This window comes from Lithobates pipiens, unplaced genomic scaffold (assembly GCF_037356315.1).
Source record: "Lithobates pipiens isolate NorthernLeopardFrog02 unplaced genomic scaffold, aLitPip1_a1.2 Scaffold_18, whole genome shotgun sequence".
NCBI classification, from domain to species: domain Eukaryota; kingdom Metazoa; phylum Chordata; class Amphibia; order Anura; family Ranidae; genus Lithobates; species Lithobates pipiens.
This window is the reverse complement of record NW_027507758.1, coordinates 74534741-74562236: the sequence shown is the minus strand read 5'-3', so window position 1 is coordinate 74562236 and position 27496 is coordinate 74534741. Positions and strand designations below refer to the sequence as shown.

The 27496-nt window shown below is 42.6% G+C and overlaps 1 protein-coding gene and 1 pseudogene across 1 annotated transcript in view; one reads left to right on the top strand and one right to left on the bottom strand.

Annotated features, from left to right (window-relative positions):
- Positions 1-27496, bottom strand: part of IARS2 (isoleucyl-tRNA synthetase 2, mitochondrial) — a 134633-nt gene that overhangs the window by 4143 nt on the left and 102994 nt on the right. The window contains exons 15-21 of the mRNA XM_077485787.1: positions 26742-26850; positions 15880-15982; positions 10262-10387; positions 3973-4104; positions 3150-3256; positions 1421-1566; positions 1094-1284 (exon numbers count right to left, since the gene is read on the bottom strand). Of these exons, the coding sequence (XP_077341913.1) occupies positions 1094-1284; positions 1421-1566; positions 3150-3256; positions 3973-4104; positions 10262-10387; positions 15880-15982; positions 26742-26850 (914 nt within the window). The remainder of the gene's footprint in view (positions 1-1093; positions 1285-1420; positions 1567-3149; positions 3257-3972; positions 4105-10261; positions 10388-15879; positions 15983-26741; positions 26851-27496) is intronic.
- Positions 13385-13491, top strand: LOC143990584 (U2 spliceosomal RNA; annotated as a pseudogene).

Sequence of the window (27496 nt, the reverse complement as noted above, 5' to 3'; positions counted from 1 at the left end):
TTATTACCTTGAGAGCTGCGAAAGTACTCTATATTTTATGATATGAGGTTGATTTTCCTGCCCCCTTTTACGGGACTTGCATCCGGGAAAGTGAAGTTGTCCACAGGGTGGTGTGCCTGGACTGAGGGGGGTGTTTGTGGGTGTTTTTCTGTTTGCAAATATTTTTTTCTAGGAATCCCGCCCTGCATGGCGTGGTTCTGGGGTCCTCTTTTTGTGTCTTTTCTACTTTGTACTATTGAAAATATTAAAATGAAACTTCCGAAAAAAAAAAAGATGGAAGACTTGATACCCACCGCACAGCATAAACGTGAAAAGTACTGTAAGACCTGGAGGCTCTGGAATCTGTTTCTACTTTATGAAGAAGGTATGGCCCCGTTCAGATCATAAATTATTATTCACAAGATGTTTGGATTGAACACCTTTAGCATTCAGAGCCACAGCCATCTGAAACCTTTTTCCTCCCTTTCCCACCCCCTCTTTTTCTCCTTTCTTTTCTTGATCAATTTACTTTTCTCTATACTTTTGTCTCTGAAAAAAGGAAAGGGGATTGATTGGGCAGTCCCATGCCTTACTTCGTGGTTACTTTTCATGGTTTTATGTCTAACAAAATAAAAGAAGGGAACCATCATTGGACATACCCTTTATTGTTACCTATATGAGACTTCCATAACTCAGCACATTATTTTAGTTGTTAAACATATTGTAAGTTATGTGACAGAAATTGTAAATTTTTGAATATTATTGATGTGACTGGACTCTGCCCTTTCTGGAGTTTAATAAAAATTATATTTGAAAAAAAATAACAAATGCACATTAAGCTTGTAAAATGTGAAAATCATAAAAAAAAAAAATCATGTAATATTATACACTGCTATAATGTGTCTCAAACTATGTGTTCAGAGAAAAGACACTATACCTCCCCCATAAGAGAGGGACAGTGCAGAAAGGAGGATCACCTCTCTTCCCATTAGTCCTCCTGTAAGTGGGGGTATGTCCCATAGTCTGGTACTACATAAAATAAATCCCCCTCTATGAATAGGAGTGTTAGTACTTTATAAAGCCTGCACTTAAGAAAAGCCTTGGCAATGCTCACCTCCATCAACTCAAACAACAGTCCAGGTTCAATGACAACTGTGAGTTCATATTCCGTGCTATTCTTTCCCGGAATGGCACCCAGAAAGATGTCTCTAATGGAACAAGCAGCCTCCACAGCTTCTACAAGGCCAGGTTTCCTCCACACAGAGTTGGGCACCATCCAGCCTCCATGGAAAACACTTTGGTTTTCTGCTCCATCAGGACAAAGGACAGATAGAAAAAAAAAAAAAAAAGATTCCATTAATGAAAAGTACCCATCAACTGTACAGTTTCAGGAACCCAACAAGCTCCTTGGGTTAGAAAGATCAAAAGGAACATCAGATACCTTTGTTATAAGGCACATGCTGGAACACTTCTTCTGCTAGGTGTGGAAGGATAGGTGCAAATGAGCGTACCACGATATCCAAAGCGGCAGCCAAGACTGTCTGACAGGAGCGGCGCTTGGGATCTTTTGCCTCCTCGCAGTAAAGCCTGAAAGGGTCACAAGCATGAGAGATAGATATACATATAGAGTGTTTTACAATCCACAGTCCCCGTAAGAAAAACTCTCACACTCCAGGGTCTCTCCTGATCCACATCCTGAAGTAAATCCAGCGTGCACCGACTCAGCATGCACTGGTCGATGATGTCACAAGTGGGTGGTACGTTTATCTTGACTGATGATGGATCTACACCAGGGGCATTGTTTTTTATTATAAAAGTTGTCAAAACCTCTCTGCGTTTTCATTTTTGACACATTTTTTGGTGAATGAGTAGGGGTACCAAAGCACCTCCCCACATGTTGAGGGCACAATGCCTGGTATGGCTTGCCAGGCTGCATGCCCAGATAAGGGTCTGGTATCGATTTTGGAGGAAAGGCCCCTCATGGCATTTTTTATTTTTGCGTTTTTTTTTTGTTTCTTTTTTTGTTATATTTTGGCGAGGGGTTCCCCTTTAAAATCCACATCAGGCCCAAACCAGCTATTGTTAAAGACACCTGTGGCTGTCAGCTCCAAAAATTTGCATCTGAACTGTATCTGGAAATTCCTGCTGAAACGCTGCTTTAGAAACTCACAGTGAAAAACTGATGGGAAATTCACATTAGACGTAGTCACACCCCGACTACAGCAATGCCTCAATGTGTATGTTACACCAACATTTCAAATTTTCAATATGTCTCTGTTGTAACATGCACTTTTATGAAAAGATATCCTGTTCTCTTTGTTCTGCTTCCTTTGCGTGAAATACCTGGTGGTCCTGCCAATCCCCCCGCTTTCTGATTTCAAACTGACCATGGTATGGATGCACATCCACCTCAGCATGGTCAGTTTTGTTCTTTGCATTGTGCTTGGGAGAACAACCTGCATGTCTCCAGTTTTCAGACTTGTGTTGATATTCCCCCTGCACAGCTGGGAAGATCAGTGTACTTCTGTTTCTCTGCCTCCTGCTGACACAGTGCCCTCCAGTGCTTTGAAGTGATCGATCTGGCGGGCCCTGGGACTTCCATCGTCACTTGGTCTTCCTTCCAGGTTCCATGCCTTTGGCCATTTAAAAGGCGATGCGCACAGGAGCCACATTGTTGGGGCACAGATCTGGAGCAGTAAATGTTTAATGAGCTGTGCATACGTGGCTCAGTGTGCATGGTGGCTGACAGGCAGGAAGAAGCATGTATGACAGAAGAGACCAATAGGGACTCTTCTGTCATAAATACCCTACCTGTCAGCATTTTAAAAAAAAAGGAGTTTATAGCCACTTTAAGCTGATAAAATAATTTCCAATTGTGTTTCTGTGGAGTCATCACACATCGAATGCATGCCACCCCAATGTTGGTTCATTGCCATTATTCTGAATGCCTTGCTGGTTTCTGCCTGCCTTTTCTTGTCACATGCTGAATACAGTCTAGTGATGTTTGTCTTGCTGCATTGTCAATAAATTGCCCAGCCTGCTGCCCCAACCTGGACATAAAAGTTTCAGTTATGCCCATCCATCAGTTGATCTGAACACCATGCCAGGGGCTCACCAATGCACAAATAATATATATTATACACACAGCCAAGCAGGACACATAGTTCTACCTGTCTTTTATTATACTGAAGTAGAAGCTTGACAGGTCTCTGGTGATCAGGGCCTCAAGCAGACGGATAACTTTTCCAAACTCGTAATTCTTATAGGCCTCAGTTACCTGGAGATATACAGTATATTAAAAACACTGCAAACAATGCATCAATACATGTCAACATAAATAAAAAAAATAAAAAAAAAAACTGTCATGGCAAAAATTGATGCCACTGCTGATCCACTACTAAAAAATGACAGCTGCCCCGTTGTATACTCTGTCTTCTGTGCTTTCTAAGTTGCTGACTGAAAGAAGTAAGCAGATCAGCAGATCTGAATTCCATGATACGTAGGTGTCTAGTAGTTGTAGCAGGTCAGCAATGGCAGCTTATGTATTTTTGTCATGACAGGTTTCCTTTAAAGTGACCCTCTCTGAGGGTCAACAAAATAAAACACACTAAGCAGTGAAGAAAGTGGTATTGTATCCAGTGGTCAGTCCATCTGTAACTTCACCAATCTGTCCTGCAGCGACTCGGGATCAGCCAGAGGAACCCAAGCAGCCAGCAAGGGGAGACAATATTCAAACAGCTTGAATAATCCAATCAGATTGGAACTGAGAATTCTGCTACAGAGTAAACTTTTAGCAAATGGGCTGATGGAGGAGTATGAACAATACCCCTTTCAGGTTGGTACCTCTATCATCTACTCTGTTAACCCCCTTAATAGGGTCACTTTAATAAAAATCAATCATTGCACTTATTTAACATAATAAGCAGCCATTCAGCATCTGAGATATGCAAGTCCCATAATGCCATGCCAACAGCTGGTTTTCACCATCATTACCTTGCTGGCGTAGTCCTGTAGCATATGCAGCATGTACTGATCTATGATGTACATCTCTGGGCCGGGCACGGTGTCCGTTTCTGGGCTGAACCCAGACAGGTTACCCAGCATGAAGCGCAGTGTGTTCCGAAGCTGAAAAAAGATGCACAGGTAAAGCTAGAAGATACTCTTGGCTCTCCAACAGTTAGGCAGGTTGAAGTGTTTGTAATTGTTAAAAAAAAAAAAAAATGTATCTTGTTACCTTAACCTCCCTGGCGATATTCCAGTGTGGCTCAGGGTTAAATTTCAGTACCATTAGCGGTAACCCCCGAGCCACACTCAGGATTGCGTCTCAGAATTCTGGTCCAGGTTACTTACCTTGTCCCCAGGATCCTGCGATGTCTGCGGGCTATCCCCTCCGCCCAATGCCTCCATGTGCTGGGTGCCGCAATAATTTGCTGTGCATGCGAACTACGCAAATAAATTATTTGCTGTAAATGCGATTATTTAGCTGCTGTGCAAACTGCTACTATGCAAACTACGCAAATAAATTATTTTCAAAAAATGCACAACACATTACCATAAATTCATAAAGTGAATAAAATAGCTACTGCTGTGCAAATAATTAAAACAAACAGTTAATATAGTGCAAATCATCATCAGATGCTAAACACTAAATAATAATTGAATAAACACTAAATGCAAAATGGTGCAAGATTATCATAAAGCAGCTAAATTATTGCATGCACAGCAAATGATTTATTTGCGTAATCTGCACAGTAGCAGTTTGCACAGCAGCTAAATAATCGCATGCACAGCAAATTATTTTTTTGCATAGTTTGCACAGTAGTATTTTGCACAGCAGCTAAATAATCGCATGCACAGCGAATAATTTATTTACGTAGGTTGCACAGTAGCAGTTTTGCACAGCAGCTAAATAATTGCATGCACAGCAGTAATTTGCATTAGGATTCACCAATAGTATTGATACAATTATTGATTTATTGCACTTTATCTATGAAGTAGAATACATATCAAACAAGGATTTTCCATCTTTGTACTAATATTTGGTATATAGTTTTCCCTGATCACCTTTTTGATTTATTGTTGTTCAAGTGCATGGTATACACTTTAGGTCTAGCAGCAATCTAACCGACATACCACATTCAGATATTTCTCACTTTGATAGCGCGAGGGAACCCCATTTTTCTATATCCACTATATTATATATATATATTGTTCTTTCTGCCTGGAAACTTGAGATTGTCCATGGCAACCAAAAAGTGTCCCTTTACATCAAAAGTGATTTAAGACCAGCTAGAAAACAGCGATAGTAAATTAGAATCACTTGCAGAATTGAGCAATAGTGAATTGTGGGGAAATTCATTTTATTAGTAGTATTTTTTATAATATTTATTATAATTTATGATTTTGTGTTTCAAACTTGATCATACCCGAGATGTCTACTAGACTCTTGTTTGGACAGATTTAAGTGTGTTATTACTAAGGCCGCGTACACACGGGCGGACTGTTCGCCCAACTTTGTCCGCTGAAACACTGTCTGCTCGTGTGTGGGCTTCAGCGGACAGTTTCAGCGGACAGTCTGACGAACAAAGTTTTTCGGAATTTCCGTAAAACTGTCCGCTGAAACTTGGTTTGAGCGGACAGTCCGCTCGTGTGTAGGCTTGTTCGTCAAACTAAGTTCCGCGCATACTCAGAAAGGATTTACACGCCGAAGGTTGCATTGCAGTGTATAGGACGTCGTTTTCTAGTCCCGTCGTACGTGCCGTTCACGTCATCGCGCACGGTTTCAGCGGACTGTTCGTTCATCGTGTGTGGTCAAGTCCGTTCATGCTAATTTTGAGCGGACTGTTTGTCAAACTGTTTGACGAACAAGGTTGGGCGAACAGTCCGCGCGTGTGTACGCGGCCTAAGAATTACAGGCCTACAATGTAAAACACAGAAATTCTATGCAAAACAATTGTACCATTTTGAGACTCAAACATCTGACATAATCATGCCGCCAAGGTGGTTAAAGCAGGTTATACAGCACAGTGCTTGTACTGTCTAATTTGGCCCCTGTATCACCTAAAATACCTAGCTGACCCTGCCCCCCCCCCCCCCTGTAAACTGACCACGGTTAATAATGGCTCCTGAGCCCTGACACCATGGTCCTGTTTACGTGCCTCTGTCATCTGCAGCCCTGCTGTCCTCCTCCCCACCCCCCTGCCTGTCAGCTTGTGACAGTGCTGCTCTGCTCCCCACCCCTTCCTGCCGTTATCATAACTATATTACGATCATACCATCTCATCTGTTAAATAAAAATATGTGTCCCAGTGTCTGTGCTGTATAAAACAATATGCCACTTTCTACCTTATTTCAGAGAGTCTCCCGGCGCTCACAAGACTGCTCACCGCTATCCTCCTCTCCTCTCGGCTAACACCATACCATATTTATTATAAAAAAAAAAATAATAATAATAATAATTAGTGATGGAAGAACTTCCGACGGGATGTTTCGCGAACGCGGCCAAAAGTTTGCGAACCGCAAAGTTTGCGGCGGACCCCATTGACTTTAATGGCAGGCGAACCTTAAAAACCTGCAGGTCATATTTTCAGCCACAAAATACTTACTAGCTGTGCACACATAGTCCCACAACATGGACACTGGCATAACAAAAGTATTAAGTGAATCTGGGATCGACAACAACAAGCATTCTTTTTTTATTTGTGAAATTTTGACAATTCAGGAGCACATGAAGGCCATGGAGGAGAGGCAAGGTCAGGCCAGGCTATGAAGGGGGTGCAGGAGATGATCAGTGCCACAGTCAGGGCAGCGCAGTCCTGTGCCAGTGTCCCAGTGTGCCAACCTGTGCTTGAGCCCCTCCCTCTGCCCAGCCTTTACCTCCACCTATGCAGGGCTCCACTGCGGTGGTCCGGAGGTGCCAGTCCAGTGCTGATCCTCAGCCATGGTGCTGGCACTGCCTGCTGATTGGCTTCTCCGCTGCCATCTCCCTCACTGTCTGAAACCAGCACCGCGATAGAGACTGAGCACTGACACCAGCACCGCGATAGAGACTGAGCACTGACACCAGCACCGCGATAGAGAGCACCGACACCAGCACCGCGATAGAGAGCACCGAGATAGAGAGCACCGACGCCAGCACCGAGATAGAGAGCACCGACACCAGCACCGAGATAGAGAGCACCGACACCAGCACCGAGATAGAGAGCACCGACACCAGCACCGAGATAGAGAGCACCGACAACAGGACCGAGATAGAGAGCACCGATACCAGCGCCAAGATCTTGTGGGCACCCACGTGACATCACTAGACATGTCATCATCGCTGTCACCTTCCCCACCGATATAATTAGAGTAGGCAGCAACACTGGGGACCAACTTCCTCCTTGGCCTGATCTGGGTACTGTCGTCCGACTGCTGAGTGGCAGTTGTTGCTACCTCCTCTTCCTGATCCAATGCCAAGAGTGGCTGCACATTGGCAATGTCTTGTGATGGATCGGAAAAAAAATTACTCCTGTGACTCAAGCGGAGGGTATATGGTGGTGGTGTTGGTGGTAGTGTCTTTGGGGGTGCACACAGCAGAGAGTGAAGAAGAGGGTGCAGATCGAGAGGATGAGGAGGGTGCAGAAGAGTAAGGCTGAGTGAGCCACTCAAACAAGTCTGGTACGTCCTTTGACGTAATCGAACGCACCTTCTGCAATTTGCCACTTTGGCTCAAGCCTGTTGCTCCTGCCCTACCCCTACCACCCCTGTGGAAGGGCCTGCCTCTTCCTCTGCCTGTAATTTTTTAAATGACCCTGTGACAAAAGCCTCTAGAGAAGTGCAGTATGTATGTGGAAGAAGGTATATAACACCTCGCTTCAATCTGTCGTTTTGGGGGGCCACTGGTATATCACACCAGTTATAATACTTCTTTTTTAATTGAGTTTGTCACTCTTTGTAGTATCGTTGCAGAACCGCTCAGCAGTCACAATGCTGCACAGTGGGGATGCACTATACTATACTTTCTATATTTGCTAGTATTTTATAGGTGTATTACACTCCTATATACTGCACACCAAATTGTACACCTATACCAGTCCTTAAAAGTACCTTCGTGGACCTAATAGTAGCTAGCTAGTAGCTAGTGAATTGCAGACTGTCCCTGCTCCAAACACCAAACTGTCCCTACACTGAGAAATGACAGCTGCAGAATCGGTAAGCAGCACTGCAGGCAGTGCACTATAATATGCTTTCTATATTTGAAAGAAAGTATATTATACGTGTACAACCCTATATAGTGTACACCTATACCAGTCCTTAAAAAGACCTTTGTGGACCTAGTAGCTAGTGATTTGCAGACTGTCCCTCAGTCCCTACACTGATAAAAGACAGTTGCAGAATCAGTCAGCACTCAGCTCAGCAGTCAAGTATAATAGGCTTTCTATATTTGAAAGAAAGTATATTATACGTGTACAACCCTATATACTGTACACCTATACCAGTCCTTAAAAGGACCTTTGTGGACCTAATAGTAATAGCTAGTGATTAAACTGACTGTCCCTGCTCCACACAGCGTCCTGTCCCTACACTGACAAAAGACAGCTGCAGAATCGGTCAGCAGTGCACTCAGCAATCAGCAGCACAGCAGTCAGCAGCAGTGCACCAGAACCCTATATTCTGTACACCTATACCAGTCCTTAAAAGGACTTTTGTGGACCTAATAGCTAGTGATTTGTGTCACTACAGTCTGTCCCTGCTCCACACAACAACCTCTCCCTACACTGACAAAAGACAGAATGTAAAATGGCCGCCAGATCAGGTCTATTTATAAGGTAGGGGGAATGTCCAATTGTCCATGTGCTGAAATGTCTCAATTGGCTGTCCTGTACCCCATGATGGATGTGTCATCATGGGTCAAAGTTCTTTCACAATGTAAACGCATATGTCCGCCAAGCGAATAGTGTAAGAAGTCCGCCAGTTTGGTGAATCGCGAACACGCAAAATTTGCCGCGAACCGACTGCCGGGCGAACCGCAAAGCCATCCCTAATAATAATACTCTTTACAACCACTCTAAAGTACCAAAAAATAAATACCGTGTTGATTTTTTTTCCATCCGTTCATCTAGCCGCTGGGAGTGGAGTCATACGACTTACAGCACTGATGTTTGGCCCAGCATTACTGCATAGGGATGGGGTGAGCCCTGTGTAAGTTCTGTATACTATAACATGGAGCTTTCACAGGGTTTCCTTTCCTCATTTCGGGCATTTGAACACAGCAGTAAGGTAGCAAAGTGGCTGAAGGGGGAGCATTAAACCAAACTTGTTCATTTTCCCTGCTAGGACAAAGCACAGGAAATATTTATCTCAGCTGAGAAAATGACTGGATGACTTTAAAGTAAGGCTGTACCGATACCAGTATCTCTGCCAGTACCGATACCAAGCATTTGCACGAGCATCGGTACTCGCCCAAATGCTCCTGATACCAAAACTGATACTTTGCGGTGCAAAATTAATGGGTGTAAATTGCACTGCAAGGAATCGCATGTGATTTAAACAGGAATGCGGTGTGATTCCTGTCCGAATCACATGCACGTGTGTGTGTGTGTGTGTGATATATATATATATATATATACACATACATACACACACACACACACACATATACATACACACACACACACACACACACACACTAGTGGGCAGTTTAAATAATGTAAATAAGACGGTTTTGGTGCAACCCTAATTTAAAGCAGATATATACCCAATCTATAAAAATCACATATAATCTGGTATGACCAATGTTACCTCTTATAAGTTCAATCATTTGAAAAATGAAGCATTCATTGTTACCTGGTAATCCTACCATGTAGGGCCTCATTTTATAACTTATAGGATGACAACCCTCTAAACCCCATCTTCTCAATTGTTATCCTGCGTTGTCACCCTATCACACGGGCTTTCAATGGAAACTACAAATGTCTGTTTCAACACATTATGCAAGCATGTTTCATGGTTGTCACCCTTACAAAACCCGCCCTATAATATGTCATTCACCCGTACACAGGAACGCCTGCAAATAGGCAGTTGGAGATCAGTAGCACTGAGGTGAAACAGTAGGGAAAAAAAGAAAAAAAAAAGTGAAAAACAGTTTTTTTTTTTTTTTAAATGGCTCGGTTACAGAGCTCAAGCAATCATTTATTCACGGTTTATATCTACTTTAAGTGGTCCAAGCTTTTTTTCCATAGAATCATTGCAGCTGAAAACTGTGTCCTCTCTCAAACATTGCATAAACATCCAGGCTTACCTTAATGATATCCTCCCGTGCTGAATTCAGTACTGTAGGCCCAATGAGAACTTCAGTAAAGACATTGGACTCTGCTACCCACCAGCGTAGGACATCAGCTCCATAGGCCGGCTCTTTTGTTTTGTCCTGATGTAAAGAAAGCAATATCACTCTTTAGTGACATAATGAAAATATGTATTTATAAAATCATAAATAATCCTGTGATATGTTTGATTAAAGGTGAAGTTTGATCTGCTTATATTCTTCATTCCATGGTTCCTCCACTCCTCCCACATCAACAAGACAATGACATTTTCAAATAAAACCTTTCTACTTAATTTACATTCCTTATTTTAGACCCAGTCTAATCACTAGGTGTCTGTGCTTCTCTATGCAATGCAAGCAGATAATGGCTGGTGGGAGGGGCCAGCAGGGTGCTGTAAATTGCTTCATTAAAACCTCACAGCACCCTGCTGCAGTACTCCTTTCAAAAGCCAGGGGGCAGTATTAGTTCACCTTTACAGATTCACTATAAAAGGTGAACACTTTAAAGCGGAGGTCCACCCTAAAGTGGACCTTCCGCTCATTGGATTCCTCCCCCCCTCCGGCGCCACAATTGGCACCTTTCAGGGGGGAGGGGGGTGCAGGTACCTGTACAGTACAGGTATCTGCACCCACTTCCGGGATAGCTCTCTGCGGAAAGGGGCGTAGATTACGCCCCTTTCTGAAAGTCCCCCGCTGCCTGCTGGGAAACACACAGATCCCAGAGGCAGCGGGTCCATCCTTATTGCAGAGCGCGACTCGCGCATGCGCAGTAGGGAATCGGGAAATGAAGCCGAAAGGCTCCACTTCCTGATTCCCATACCCAAGATGGCGGCGGCAGCACCCGAGAGACGATCGAGAGATCGGCTCCGGATGCCGACATCGCGGGCGCGCTGGACAGGTAAGTGTCACTATTTTAAAAGTCAGCAGCTGCAGTATTTGTAGCTGCTGGCTTTAAAAAAAAAAAAAAAAAAAAAAAAAAAAAAAACGTGGACTCCCGGCGGACTCCCGCTTTAAAGAGGATCTTCAGTCATTTTTCATCTATTAAATCTTCTCCCCTTGTTGTTTTAACTTTGGATAGTAAAACTTTTTTTTTCTGGCAGTAAATACTATACAGCCCACTTCCTGTTTATTGTCTGGTCATTGACCTAGGCTTATGACATCATGCACAGTTCTCTCTCTAACTTTTGTGAGAGTTTCACAGGAAAAGAGGGGGACGAGTCATAAGAGGGCCAATGAAAGTGGCAGAGCTGGAGGTGTGTGTTTGTGTAAATCCAGGAAGTGAACAGGCAGCAGCTGAAGTTGCCCACAGTTAAAATGGTTGCAGCCAGACTCAGTGGAGGGAGATTTCTGAAGCATATCTGGCAAGTACAGAATCACAGGATATATAAAATAATATACAAAGTGGTTGGAGGGAAGCTTCAGAATTGCAAAGATGTTTTTAATACCAATTATGTGAGCAGACTGCAGCTCCTCTTATCCACTTCAGCCCCAGAAGATTTGGCTGCTCAATGATCAGGCCATTTTTTGCGATACGCCACTGTCGCTTTAACTGACCATTGCGCAACACTGCACCCAAATAAAATTTATATCCTTTTTTTTCCACATACAGAGCTTTCTTTTGGTGGTATTTGATCACCTCTGCTTTTTTTTTAATTTTGTTTTTGCGCTATAAACAGAAAAAAGAGCGACAATTTTTGGGGGGGAAACACAATATTTTGTACTTTTTGCTATAATAAATTATCCCCATTTTTTTTTTTTTTTTTAAAGGCAATTTTTTTTTCTTCAGTTTAGGCCGATATGTTTTCTTCTACATATTTTTGCTAATAAAAATCGTACTAAGCGTTTGTTGATGTGTAGATGCTATAACGTTTGAGCAAACCAAATAGGGGATAGATTTATGGCCTTTTAATTATTTTTATTTTTTTACTAGTAATGGCGGTGATCAGCAATTTTTATCGGAACTGCAACATTATGGCGGACAGATCAGACATTTTTGGGACCGTTGACAATTATACCGCGACCAGTGCTATAAAAATGCACTGATTACTGTATAAATGTCACTGGCAGGGAAGGGGTTAACACTAGGGGGCGATCAAGGGGTTAAATGTGTTCCCACTGTAGGAGGATGGGAGTGACTATAGGAGATGACAGATTGTTGTTCCTAGCTAGTAGGAACTCACAATCTGCCGCTCCTCTCAGAACAGGGATTTTTGTGTTTACACACACACACACACACACACACACACACACGTCCCTGTTCTGGCTCTCGTGCCCATGATTGTATCACCACCCCCATAGTGCAGCGGGCACCTTCTATCCTGCTTAAAGGGACCGATGTACAGATACGACGGTTTGCGAGATGATGCCGACCTGCTGCAGTATGATGGCGGCTGGTCGGCAAGTGGTTAAGGATTTAGTGTTAGATTTGTTAAAGTAGAGCTATAGGCAAAACATTTTCTTTCAATGTTGGATAGAGTAAGGGAGGGTTATTGTGCCTATATTTTTTTTTTCACCATCTGTGTACCACTGCGAAGATTTCCCTTCACTTCCTGTCCCATAGACAAACAGGAAGTAAGAGGAAATCCCTGCAAGTTAAGGCAATTCCTTGGGGACCCGCAGGTCACCACAACTAGTGCCCTCATTGGAAGATTTCCCTCTATTACTTTTCTGGGGACAAACCAAAATTTGGGATTTTTTTTAGGAACAAAAAAAAAAAAGTTTTGCCTTTAGTTATACTTTAAACATTGTAACATGAGCTCTCTTTTGGGAAAGTTAATCGCTTGGATTAAAGGCTGGCTCACGCCACAAAAATGCACTCCAGATGTGTTCTGGATGAGCTTCTGTATGCGCGTTTTTACACGTTTTTGGCGCGTTCCAATGCGTTTTTGATATGTTTCCGGATGCATTACAGATGCTTTTTTTCTTTTATCCTGTTTTTTTCCCACTGTGTCAGTAAATGAGTCTGCAGTTAAAAAAAAAAAAATATACAAGATTTTGATGTTTGATTGGAGATGAGTTTGGAAGCTCATCTCTGTTAAACCCATGTCTGGATCAGTCCTTTCGGTTTTATTTCCCTGTAGGATCCTTTCATTATCACTAATCACTTCTCAGCCTTTTGGCTAAGATCAAGTGTAGTATCTGTTCTTATCAGTTGCCAAAGGAGGCGCTGTTCCATCCCTATAGAGAGGGTTTGGTCAGCACTCTCCAATGACGTAATTAGCACCTGGAAGGGCGGTTTTGGTAGGGGTCATGTCGTGCCACCCGACAGTAAACTGGGGGCCGATACATGATCGAGTCTAAGCCGTCTGGAAGGGTGCTCCTGGTGAGGATGGGTGCTGCATCTGGGTCTGATCCAGAGGGGAGGGTCCCTGGCCTTCTGGCCTAGATTGGGGTAGCTCTAGCTCCGGACAGTTTACCGGGAGGGAACACCGGGTCGGAACTGCAAAGTGGGGAGGAAAGCTTAGTACCTCTGGATGTAATTAGGTAGGAGGGACGGGAGAGGGGGTTTGAGCTTGTGGTGGGCAGGCTCTCCCCAAGCTTCCTAAACTACATGCCTTCCTGACCAGAGTGGGGGCTGCTGTGGTCTGGGCTGTGGGTTAGGGTTGGGGTTTGAAAGCCTATGGAGTATGTGTCCCTAGAGTGGCAGTCCAGGGGTGCATTAAAAAAAAAAAAATATCACTGTGAGGGTCACTTTGATTTTGGGCACCAAGGACACTGCACCATATAACAACATGCTTTTTTAGCACCTGCCTCTTGGGCCGGGCCTTTTGGAATTTTTTATTCCGAGGCGGAGGGCCTGGTCATAGTTTCACACAATGGCCACTCTTTTCACTCTCCTCGTCACTATCCCTTACCCACGTTATTTATTTTGTGTGTGCCACGTCTTTGTTTTGTCACTTTGCACGTTTGCTGTGATGAGTAGTGTCACAGGTCCCAGGGCCTGTCCTGAAAGTCTGGGGAGGGGGTGGACATGGCCTTCTGGCTTAGTTCGCCCTCTCTCTTAGGGTTGGGGTCTCGCTTCGGGGGAGCCTCACCTAGTATTTGGGTGGGTCTGTTTCGGCAGACCTTTCAAAGAACGGGGTCTGCCTGGTTTCGGTCAGAAAGACCAAGTTTTAAGTGTCCTTGTCCCCGTCTGGAGCGGATTCAGGGCAAGGCCCTCTGATTTTAGAGGGCTTGTGTACCCGTCTGCACTTTTTTGTGTCACTCTTTATGTGTGTGCACATTTTTTATGCACCAGGTGAAGTTTTTGAGTGTGTTTGCACGCCACAGGCTTTCAATAGAAAAACTAGTCTAGTACACATGTCTTTAGGCTGCACCAAGATCTGATGAATAGGGACCCTCTGTGCCCCTGTAACACATTAGCTTTCTATGGTAGAAGAATTCCACTAAATTTAAACTGTACTTGACACACAATATATTCTCTTTGCATATCAACCGTGACACAAGCTGACCCTCGGCTGCTACTTTTTGGAGAGAAATTGTTCCTCAGCTGTGAAAATCTATTAAAAAGAGCTTTAGCCCTACTTCTCCTTTAAGACTATTTCCTCTGTTAGGGAATCTTACATTCGCCCTGAAAAACGCAACAAATGGAAAATGACATTTCAAATATATTAAAAACAATATGGGTATTATTCATGACTTTTGCATGTATGCTGAGCCATTCAAAAAGCATTTTTTTTGTTGGTATAAATAGACCTCTAAGCCCTCGTTCACACCGGTGCCATTTGTCATGTGATTTGACAGTTCCGAATTGCTTGAAAAAAGGTGCTTCCCTCTGCCGGTAATGGAACCGTTCATTTTGCTGCAACTCCTGTGGCAGCAATTATGAGAAAGGTTCCTGCACTACTTTTTCCCCCATTTCATGGAGACTTGCATAGATGTCTGTAAAAGTCACAAGCCGCAATAAAATCGGCAGTGCAAATCGCACTGGATTTGTGGCTTTGAAATTGCGCTGAAGTAGCGAGATTTAAAAGCTGCAGCAGTGTGAACCAGGGCAAAGTGTGGCAAACATTTAGCAAATCGATAATCTGTGCTAGTTGGACAGACATAAATTATATTTTGCATGGTATTAAGATGGTGGGGTGGTAGCTAGGGTTGAACCAATACAGTTTTTTTTTTTTTTTCGGCGAATACCAATACCTAATTGAGGTGCAATTGGAGTCCAAAATGAATGGGCTCAAATTGCACTGCAAAGAATTGCATGTGATTCGAACAGGAATGCAGTGCATGTGATTTCCCACACTTATCCTGTATTAACCCAGGCTGAAATCACTATGGCAAACTTGGGTTCAAACAGGAGCAGTGCGGGATCGTATGCGATTCTTTGCAGTGCAATTTGAGCCCATTCATTTTGTAGTCTCAAATTGTAGCTCAAAGGTATCGGTTTTGGGTAGCGGTGCATTTTCACAAGTTCCTCGTGAAAATATTCGGTATCAGCTCAACCCTAGTGGTAGCAATAAAGTTATGTAGTAAAAGACAATTCTATAGTGCAATATAGTTATTTTTATTACAGGGTTCCCATATTTCCACAAAAGATGTTTGAGTAACCATAATAATTATTAGTGATAAAGATACCACCACAGTAACAATCTTACCTGCCCCCCATTTATGATGACATCTGGGTCCACCACATTTCCAATGGATTTAGACATTTTGTCTCCCGTTTCAGACAGAGCGAATCCATGGACTATCACATTCCTAAAAGACACAAAGACAGAATATGACAGAGCATGCTTTTTTAATCAATAGTGAAAAAAGTGAAACTCTAGCAAACACTTTTGATTTGTTTTAGATAGAGTTTGGTAGGGTTCGCACTAGAGATGCACCGAAATTTTGGCCGATGAAAATCATCAAACAAAAAGAGAGATAACATCATTTTTCAAATAGAGAAAAGGGTGCCGATAATTTTCATTTTCGGCACCAAAATTTTAATTTCAATGTCCCTCTAGATGGTGCACCTTTAAGGCTTCTGTTGATGTCTGTGTCCCTACAAGGAATATTTCCTATTCTGATTTTTTTTTTTTCCGATAGTATATGGTGTTAGAACCCATGTTAGGCGTTACCTGCTTTCCATACCTCTGCTGGGAGATTCATTGTCACGACTTGGTAAGAATCAGTGGCGACTGGTGGTATATTTTTTGGGGGGGGAGCGGCAATCAATCCACCCAAATCCCCCCCCCCCAGTCAGTCACCAGCACCACACTTCCCCATCTAGGTCACGGGCAGCGCTTCCTAAGGGCGGCGGCTTCACCCTGCGTCTTCTCTTCCTGGTGCTTTACGGGCGGCTACTCCTGTCTCTCCTCCCTCCTTGGAACCCAATAGGATCACTTCTCCTCTCGGCCAACCGGGTGACGAGTCTCAGGACCTGCTTCCTAATTGGCAGGAAGGAGTGGGATTTGCATGCCACCGTGACTGAAAACAACTGAAAGTCAACAAATGATAAGGGCGAGCCAGGGACTGGCTGTCCTCTATAACCAGAACATGAAGTGGGCTCTATCTGACTTGCTAGAGCTTCTAACACACATTGTGGGAAGCTCACAGTATGTAGAGAAATTAAAGTAAGACATTTCAGGCACAGGAAAAGGGCCTGTACAAGACTGAAGGTAAGGCTGGAGCTCAGCTTTATATACCGTTTAGAAAGTGCATGTCCTGTTAGAATTATCTCTTCCTGATTCACCTGTGCGTGTGGATTCTGGCAATACACTGAGACAGCTGATTGGAGGAAAAGACACACCCCCTCACCACATAGGCAGAAAAAAATGCAGAGCTGTTCTGTGAATAGATCAGCTCTCTGCTAATCTATTCATAGCAAAATTGACACAAAATTCAGGCCTGTTTTATCACAGTCAGCAGAGAACTTGTCAGAAGTTTACATGCTGATAACATAAGAATAGAACAGAAGAATGGAGCAGGAGAAAGCCACAGGACCTGCTTTGAAGTGAGATAAGAAAACACTGCAGATTATTGTGCCCATCTCAAATTTCATGAATGTTTACATCCACTTTAAAGTAATACTAAAGTCTTTTTTCCCCATTAAAAACAAAAACAAAAAACAAACATGTTATACTTACCTGCTCTGTGCAGTGGTTTTGCACAGAGCAGCCCAGATCCTCCTCTTCTCAGGTCTCTTGCTGACACTCCTGACCCTTCCTTCCTGCTGAGTACCCCCACAGCAAGCAGCTTGCTATGGGGGCACCCAAGCTGAGCTGCTGTTCTGTGTGTCCATTCAGACACGGAGCTGTGGTTCCGCTCTGCCCCCTCTCTCTACTCATTGGCTCACTGCTGTCTCAGCCAATGAGGGAGAGAGAGTATGAGACTCTTGTGCAACATTTCTGGATCAAGGTGGGCTCAGGTAACTATTAGGGGGGCTTAAGGGAGGCTGCTGCACACCAAAAGTGTTTTATCTTAATGCAGAGAATGCATCAAGATAAAAAAAAAGCTTCTGACTTTAGAACCACTTTAAAGTGTAAGCTAAATCTTTAATAATTTTTGATAAAATGAGAAAGGGTTCGATCCCGTATCCTGTGTGGGGGCTGCGTTTGGCCACACAGGGATTCACAGACAGTCTCATTAATTTTAATTGGGATGCAGCAGCTGCAGACACAGTCGCTGCTTCTAATTTGACAGCTGTGAAAGTGCACGGCCCTGAATGCATCCAGTTTGCAATCAGGGCCGTGCACGCGCTGTCAAATTTGGAGTAGCGGATGTGTTCCAATTAAAATGAAACGGGACTCTGCCTGCACAGGGATAGAGAGAACACAGATGCATCCCTTGGTGGCCAAACACAGCCCTTGCATTAGTGAATAAGGCCTAAAACGCTCTAAAAATCTTATAGGGATTATAATCCTTATAATCTTTCCCCATTCTAGCCAAAATTAGAAAACAGTTTTGGGCAGGACGCACAGAATCAAACTGATCTTTCCGCAGGCATGCAGAATCGTGTTGGCAAAATATTCATGTTTATTTAAGGGGCAGACTAATCTGTCTTAAGCCGGCCACAGATAGATCGAATCTTGGCCAGTACAGCAGGAACCGGCCGAGATTCGATCCATCTATGGGCAGGCTGATTGTACCCAAGTCAATCCACTGTTCAACTTGGGTACAACCAGCATGTCGAATTTTTAACATGCGATTAATACCAGTGGATACAGCCGCTAGCATTAATCATTGTGTTCTCTTGGCAGGGACAGATCCCGAACCCCCCCCCCCCCCCCTTCCAGGAGAACACTATAGCTCTGCGCGAGGGATTCCCCCATCAACAATGACCATGACTGCAGGGAAGAAAATCACAAAACCTATGGCCGGCTTTATAAGCACATACCATAATACATAGTACACACCACACGCTCTATTAAACACTTTGTTGCACACACATCCATTAGTGAATACAACATCCTGTGATAAAGTATAGTAAGGTGAGAATGCTATATTACCCCATCTACTCTACACCATCAAATACAAGAAGTAATCCAGGAATTCAATGACAATTGCTTCCCAGCAAACACCATTCATGTCCCAATCACCAAGTTATACTTGGTAACCACATTTTAGCTGTTTAGCACTATAGGGCATAAAGTAATAAAAGAAACGATAGCACCCCAATGTACACAAACCTTGGACTGCACTTCTGCAAGGCTGTTTTTGTACAGCAGACCGAAGAGCAAAAGGTCAAACAGCAAAAATTATAGATTATGTCATTTGTTTGCACAAGGATAGAATATATCTTAGAGCAAAGGGAATGACAGGAAAACTAAAGGTCAGACATGTTTATAAAAAAAAAAAAAATAAATAAAAAAAGCATAGGATGCGTTGGGTTGTTAATGAAATCTAATAAAACCTATTTTAGGGCCGAAACAACGAATCGATTAATCAACTAATATATTATGAAAATAGCCAACCCTTTTCATAATCGATTAATCGGCCAGCCGATCAGTTGGCCTTCATACAGAATGCATTATTTAAATCTCAAGAAATACAGTGCAGCACAAATACAGCTCAGTACACCATCCAGACATGTCAGTAAGTGCCTGAGAACATGTTAATATGTGAGGAGCAATGCTTCATGGGACATGTAGTCCTGGGCAGGAAGTGAGTGGCTCTAAAGGCAGAACTTATTTTACCTTGCTATAGGGGCGCTCTATACTGTACTTTGCAGCTTGCTATAGGGGCACTCTGAAGGCAGGAGGAGACAGAAGCGCCGGTGGGGGACCCCAGAAGAGGAGAATCAGGGTTACTCTGTGCAAAACCATTACATAGAACACATAAGTATAACATGTTTGTTGTTTAAAAAAATAATAATCACTATAAAGACTGTGTGCAGGGAAGATCAGCATCTGAACCCAGAGAAGGTGGAGGCGGATAGACTGGAGGTAATAGAAGGCTCTACAATTACATTTAGTATTTGAGTAAACTTTTACCAGTATTGTTCATTATATATAAAATGATCATATCCATTGGGGAACAAAAAAAAAAAAAAAAAGTCTCAGCTTTAGGGCTACTTTTATAGAAAAAAAAAAAAGTCTATCTCCCTTCCACCCTTCATATAGCTTCATTTCTGCCTCCTAGTTAAAATGCCCATACAGTTGTGCTCATAAGTTTACATATCCTGGCAGAAATTATGATTTTGTGGTCATTTTTAAGAGAATATGGATAACAAAAAAACTTTTCTTTCACTCATGGTTAGTGTTTGGCTGAAGCCATTTATTATCAATCAACTGTGTTTACTCTTTTTAAATCATAATCACAACAGAAACTACCCAAATGACCCTGATCAGAAGTTTACATACCCCAGTTCTCAATACAGTGTATTGTACCCTTTAACATCAATGACAGCTTGAAGTCTTGTGGTATTTGTGGACGAGGCTCTTCTCAGATGGTAAAGCTGTCCATTCTTCTTGGCATAAAGCCTCTGGTTATTGTAAATTCTTGGGCTGTCTTGCATGAACTGCACATTTGAGATCTCCCCAGAGTGGCTCAATAAAACTGAGGTCAGGAGACTGAGATGGCCACTCCAGAACCTTCACTTTATTCTGCTGTAGCCAGGGCCGTCTTTAATATTGATTGGACCATGGGCAAAAATTTTCTTGCCCCCCCCCCCCCATGCAATTTCACTCTCCACCTGCTCTGAGACATACAATAAATAGCTAAATAGCAGCTAGACTTAAAATCAGTTTACTGTATCAGATCAGGTAGAAATTGCGATTGGTTTTCAGCAGTTACAGCATATCATTACTGCTTACTGACTGGTTGCTAGAGGTTACAGCACACATTATGGCTCACTGATTAGTTGCTAGAGGTTACAGCACATCATCACCTCACTGCAGGGACTATGATATACATATGAATGCTGCCTTTATTTACATATCAATGCCGCCAGCCGCATCGATTTACTTTCTAATGCTGCTGCTGTTTACATATGAATGCCGGTTATTTACATGTAAACACAGGGTCTGCAGGTGAGTTACTTGTATACAACAATAGGGCAGAGCTGGGTAGCATTAGTACCAGAATTTCACACAGATATTGGGACACAGCACAGGACTAAAACTTCAAGGGACAAGGGAATTTAAACTGGGATAGTTGGCAAGTATGAGACATCTGCTTTGGGCCCCCAACAATGACAGGGCCCAGGGCAGCTGCCCCTTTTGCCGTGCCTTAAAGACAGCCCTGGCTTTAGCCAATGACAGGTCGACTTGGCTTTGTGTTTTGGGTCATTGTCATGTTGGAATGTCCATGTACGTCCCATGCGCAGCTTCCTGGCTGATAAATGCAAATGTTCCTCCAGTATTTTTTGATAACATACTGCATTCATCTTGCCATACATTTTGACCAAATTTCCTGTGCCTTCGTAGCTCATACATCCCCAAAATATCAGCGATCCACCTTTGTGTTTCACAGTAGGAATGGTGTACCTTTCATCATAGGCCTTGTTGACTCCTTTCCAAATGTAGCGTTACGGTTGTGGCCATAAAGCTCAATTTTGGTCTCATCACTCCAAATGACTTTGTGCCAGAAGGTTTGAGGCTTGTCTCTGTGCTGTTTGGCGTATTGTAAGTGGGATACTTTGTGGCATTTGCGTAGTAATGCCTTTCTTCTGGCGACTCGACCATGCAGCCCATCTTTCTTCAAGTGTCTCCTTATTGTGCACCTTGAAACAGCCACACCACATTTTCAGAGAGTCCTGTATTTCAATTGAAGTTATTTGTAGGTTTTCCTTTGCATCCCGAACAATTTTCCTGGCAGTTGTGGCTGACATTTTAGTTTGTCTACCTGACCGTGGTTTGGCTTCAACAGAACCCCTCATTTGAACACTGATTGGCATCCTCAATTCCTTGGATATCTTTTTATATCCCTTTCCTGTTTTATACAGTTCAACTACCTTTTCCCGCAGATCCTTTAACAATTATTTTGCTTTCCCCATGACTCAGAAACCAGAAAGCTCAATGCAGCACTGGATGAAAGATGCAAGGGTCTGTCAGGAGTCCAGAAACTCATTGACCTTTTATACACACACACTAATTACAAGCAAACAGATCACTGGTGTAGATGTTACCTTTAATAGCCATTCAGACCCTTTGTGTCAACTTGTGTGCATGTTATCAGGCCAAAATCACCAGGGTATGCAAACTTTTGATCAGGGTAATTTAGGTGATTTCTGTTGTGATTATGATTTAAAAAGAGTAAACACAGTTGATTAATAAAAAATGGCTTCAGCCAAACACTAACCATGAGTGAAAGAAAAGTTTTTGTGTTATCATTCATCATTATCATTCATCATTATCATTCATATTCACTGAAAAATGGCCAAGAAATCAAATTCTGCCAGAGTATGTAAACCGACAGGACGTGGATTTGTGGGTTTACACACACAGATCCACATCCCTGCTCTGTGATAAGCATCGCGGCCACCGGGGACACGCATCGGCTCCCGCGTGACACACAGGGCTCGCCCACGCCCCCTAGATGGCCTGGAAGTCATATGATGGACACCCAGGATGGCAGAGCCACCTTGCGGCCTTCATATTACTATGCGCAGGATGGGAAGTGGTTAAATAAAAAATGTAATCTCTGAGTGATATTAACCAGATTCAACCTCTAATGGTATATACAGTGTATCTTTTCTGTCTGTTATTCTCAGAGTGGATTAGATACTTTGCTCCCCAACCATATAGCTGGTCATTTGTATATACCACTGCATATACTGTAGATATTTAAAGCAGATTTCCACCCAAAAATTGAATTTCCGCTTTTCGGGGAGGCACATAGGTCCCAGAAGATAGCAGGGACCAGTGAGAGTGTGACTCCCGCATGCGCAGTAGGGAATCAGGCTGTGAAGCCACAAGGCTTCACTTCCTGATTTCCTTACCGAAGATGCCGACACCTCCACCCGGGAGCCGAGGGACAGAACTGGACAGGTAAGTGTCCATATATTAAAAGTCAGCAGCTGCAGTATTTGTAGCTGCTGACTTTAAATCGTTATTTTTATTTTTTCAGCTCCGCTTTTTTAAAACTTTACATATTAACTAAATTATACACCCTTTAAGGTTATTATCCAATTAACAAATTAATCTAAACAATAATAAAAAAAAAAAAAAAAAAAAATCGGCCAACTAATCAATTATGAAAATAATCATTAGTTGCAGCCCTAACCTATTTTATACAGTGAATGATACTAATGACTACCGGTCTTGAAGCCTAAGTGTAGACAAAATAAAAAAAACAAAAATGAGCACACGGGACATTACTTACAGTCAGTAGGATGTGTGCCTTGCACTGCCGTCGTCTTGTTCGCTAAAATCCTCCGCCCTCAATCCCACCCCCACAATTTCCAAGTGCAGCGGGGTTAAAAGAAGTGAGGGCACTATGGCAAGCACTCAAAGAGTGGCCAACTGTGCCCCCACCCCCTCTCTGCCTCCTCCTCCATTCACAGTAGCCATACTACAGCTTCTATGAATTAAACATGATCTAAGAATGGAAGAGGTGGACTTTTCAATCATCTGCTTATCCTTCCTTTTTAGAATCTGTAGAAAGACTTCTATGAGTGGAGGAGGGTGTGTAATGTCCCTTTTTTTTAGCTTTAAAGCCCAAATTTGGGTTTAACAAAGAAAATACTATTAATAAACCCAGGACCCTGCATTCACTATATCTGGTCTCCCACAGTACACAGAACACGGAAATGCAATTATTTTAGTAAATCTAAACTGCTAAATACCTTTGTTCATCAGCAGTATATAGCAGTCTTGTGATTATATTAGTTCCTAGTAAAGCTTGTAGGAAGAGTTTTCATACTGCAGTGAGCTGTCCTATCAGGATGCATAACTCCTGACCCTCTGTCTGGACAGTGTTGATTGGCCCTGCACTGATCACATGCACCCTCCTAAGAAAATTAAAAAAACACTTTATCTAGCAATACACACCAAACTGAGCATGTGCAGCCTTACTCCAAAGACTCTGTCTTATTAGGAAATGTTCTGGAGTCAGTGAAAGAAGAGGAGGACCTGCTCATACAAGATTAAACAGCCTTTTTACACAATGTAGGTGATTAACCCCTTAGGTTCCACAGTGAGTTTAACAAGCATGATTTACTGCATACACACACTGATTTTACTGTTGTGAGTTTAGTAACACATTAAGTTCTAGAGGTTGCAGAAGAGGCTGTAATACCTTCTCCACGCTATAGCAGAGTTTCTCGATCCTTGTGACCAGTCCATCTCAGCCTCCTCTGTAAGCTGCTGGTGGTCGCAGTCAGACTCCTGCCTCCACCACATACGATTCCAAATAATGGCCCTGCACTGTACCTGATGACGCTGAGACTCCTCCCACAGTGTTAGGGAGGAGAGAACAGCATTGAAGTGGGGAGAGTCAGGTAAAAAAAAAAATGCAGCCCCTTTATTCAACAGACATTTATTTTGTTGAGCCCAGATTTGGTATTTAAAGCTCAGGCTGCTTTTGTACTTTAAAAAGTGTGTATTTTTCCCCAAATCAATTATTATTGCTGATCACACTCTAAAGCCCATATCACACTTGCAATAGGCAAGCACTCCACTCTCAGCTGCTTGGATGTGTTGCTCCTACACTGGCTGGATTAAGGAGGTGTTGCTCCTTCACTGCCAAAAATGCAGGAAGATGTAAAGTACCAGCAGGGAAGCAACATATGCAAGAAAATGAGGGTTTCACCCACTGCCATAAGATGGGCGGGCAACCAAGGCAGTCAGTATTTTGTCACCTTCCTTTGCCACAGATGTCTTGATCGCTAGCACAGCCTGTGTGCACACGCACGCACATGGCTGACAAAGAGGTCCTGCACAGCTCCTTTGTGCTGTGATAATTTCTTCAATAAAACTTTCAGACAACATTGAATGACCTGTAATGTGCTGACAAATACATAGATTGACCTGCGTGCCCCCACACATGCATGGAGTCAAACTCAGCGATGCTGAGCCAGTTAAAAATGCAGGTTTGGCATCAGAGTTTCCTTTGTGGCTACTGTGCCTTTTACATGGGCATTGGCTGGCAGCATTGTGCTCAGTGACACTGAACATGCACTGTTAACAGGCGTCATGTCACTGAAAAGGCTCGGCTGCTGTGCAGAAGTTGGGAAGGGAGCTCAGTAACACTGTGCTTGTGGTACTACCAGGCTCAGCATTACTGATCAGTGTGCAACTCTAGATTGAGCTCTGCAAGAGAGCGGGACTTTTATTCTATTGATTTTTCATAAAATATTGTACAACGCAAAAATAAAATAAAAAGTGCATGATAAGAAAAAAAGAAAAGCATACACATCAAATAAAACTCTTAAAATTTCTGTCAGAATTAACACACTTTTTTTCTGTACTTGTTGCATTGTGAAATACAGTGCCTTGCAAAAGTATTCACCCTCCTTGGCTTTTCACCTATTTTGTTACATTACAGCCATTGGTTCTTTGTTTTTTAATCTAAAATTATATGTGATAGATCAGAACACAATAGTGTACGTTGGTGAAGTAAAATTAGAGAAATATATACATAAAACTATTTTTCAGAAATAAAAAACTGATAATTGTCATGTGCGTATGGATTCACCCCCTTTGTTATGAAACCCATAAAAAGCTCTGGTGCAACTAATTACCTTCAGAAGTCACATAATTAGTGAAATGATGTCCACCTGTGTGCAATCTAAGTGTCACATGATCTGTCATTACATATACACACCTTTTTGAAAGGCCCCAGAGGCTGCAACACCTAAGCAAGAGGCACCACTAACCAAAACACTGCCATGAAGACCAAGGAACTCTCCAAACAAGTAAAAAAAACATGTTGTTAAGTACAAGTCAGGGTTAGGTTAAATCTATCATAACCAAATGGAAAGAACATGGCACAACAGCAAACCTGCCAAGAGATGGCCACACGCCAAAACTCACAGACCAGGCAAGGAGGGCATTAATCAGAGAGGCAGCACAGAGACCTAAGGTAACCCTGGAGGAGCTGCAGAGTTACACAACAGAGACTGGAGTATCTGTAAATAGGACGATAATACGCCGTACGCTTCATAGATTTGGGCTTTATGGCAGAGTGGCCAGAAGAAAGCCATTACTTTCAGCAAAAACAAAATGGCAAGTTTTGAGTTTGCAAAAAGGCATGTGGGTGACTCTCAAAATGTATGGAGGAAGATGCTCTGGTCTGATGAGACTAAAACTAAACTTTTTGGTCATCAAGGAAACCCTATGTCTGGTACAAACCCAAAATCTCACATCACCCAAAGAACACCATCCCCACAGTGAAACATGGTGGTGGCAGCATCATGCTGTGGGGATGTTTTTCAGCAGTCGGGACTGGGAAACTGGTCAGAGTTGAGGGAAAGATGGATGGTGCTAAATACCGTACAGGGATATTCTTGAGCAAAACCTGTACCACTCTGTGTGTGATTTTAGGCTAGAACGGAGGTTCAGCTTCCAGCAGGACAATGACCCCAAACACACTGCTAAAGCAACACTTGAGTGGTTTAAGGGTAAACATGTAAATGTGTTGGAATGGCCTTGTCAAAGCCCAGACCTCAATCCAATAGAAAATCTGTGGTCAGACTTAAATATTGCTGTTCACAAGCGCAAATCATCCAACTTGAAGGAGCTGGAGCAGTTTTGCAAGGAGGAATGGCAAAAATCCCATGTGGCAATCTCAGACTTATCCAAAGCAACTTGGAGGTGCGATAGGGGGGGGGGGGGGGGGGTTAATAGTTATGCACACTGACTTTTTCTGTTATTTTGCCCTATTTGTTGTTTGCTTCACAATAAAAAACAAAAAAAAATCTTCAAAGTTGTGGGCATGTTCTGTAAATGAAATGATGCAAATTCTCAAACAATCCATGTTAATTCCAGGTTGTGAGGCAACAGAAAAAAAATGCCAAGGGGGGTAAATACTTTTGCAAGGCACTGTAGATAAAACACAGTTGGAATGTTAAAATAGAAACTGTGGTACATACTTATATGGTGCTTTGTTCCTGGAAGCCACACTGGTGAGGAGAGAAGACTGAAACCATCCTCCAAGCTGGTCCTTGCCTTCAATATACACATCAGCTCTCTGCTCTGCATCTGCAACAAAACGCACAGGCTGAATCTTTCACTCTGAGCACAAATAGAAACAACTTCATACATAGAGGATAGAAAAAAAAAAAACTAGACTGCCAACTCCAAGCCCTATACTATGGCAGCCAGTGTTAATTTTAGTCTTAGGACTAAAATGGCATTTTATTTTTAGTCCCATTTTAGTCTTCTGCAATTGTTTTAGTTTTAGTCATATTTAGTTGACTAAATCTCCTGTACATTTTAGTCAAATAAAATGTCCTACGTTTTAGTCGACTAAAATCTCCAGTACATTTCAGTAATTGCAATTTAGTTGTAGTCATAGTCTTTTGACTAAAATGGCATTTAAGTTTTAGTCTCATTTTAGTCAAAAAAGAAAAATAGTATTCATTTAGTCGACTAAAATGTTTTTGCTGTTTTAGTCGACTAAATTAACACTGATGGCAGCCGAGTCAGTATCCTGCTCTGATGAGGCCTAACAAGCCGTGAGACAACTAAAAATTAAGAATAATAAATCTACACTGCTAAGTTAGCGAAATAAACGCTCCTTAAAGTGAAACTAGATGACTGCAGGGTGGCCCCTTCTGCAGGTATAGCAATGTAAAACTTTAAAAATAAGTGTCTACTCTGTTTAAAATCCAGTAATACATAGTCT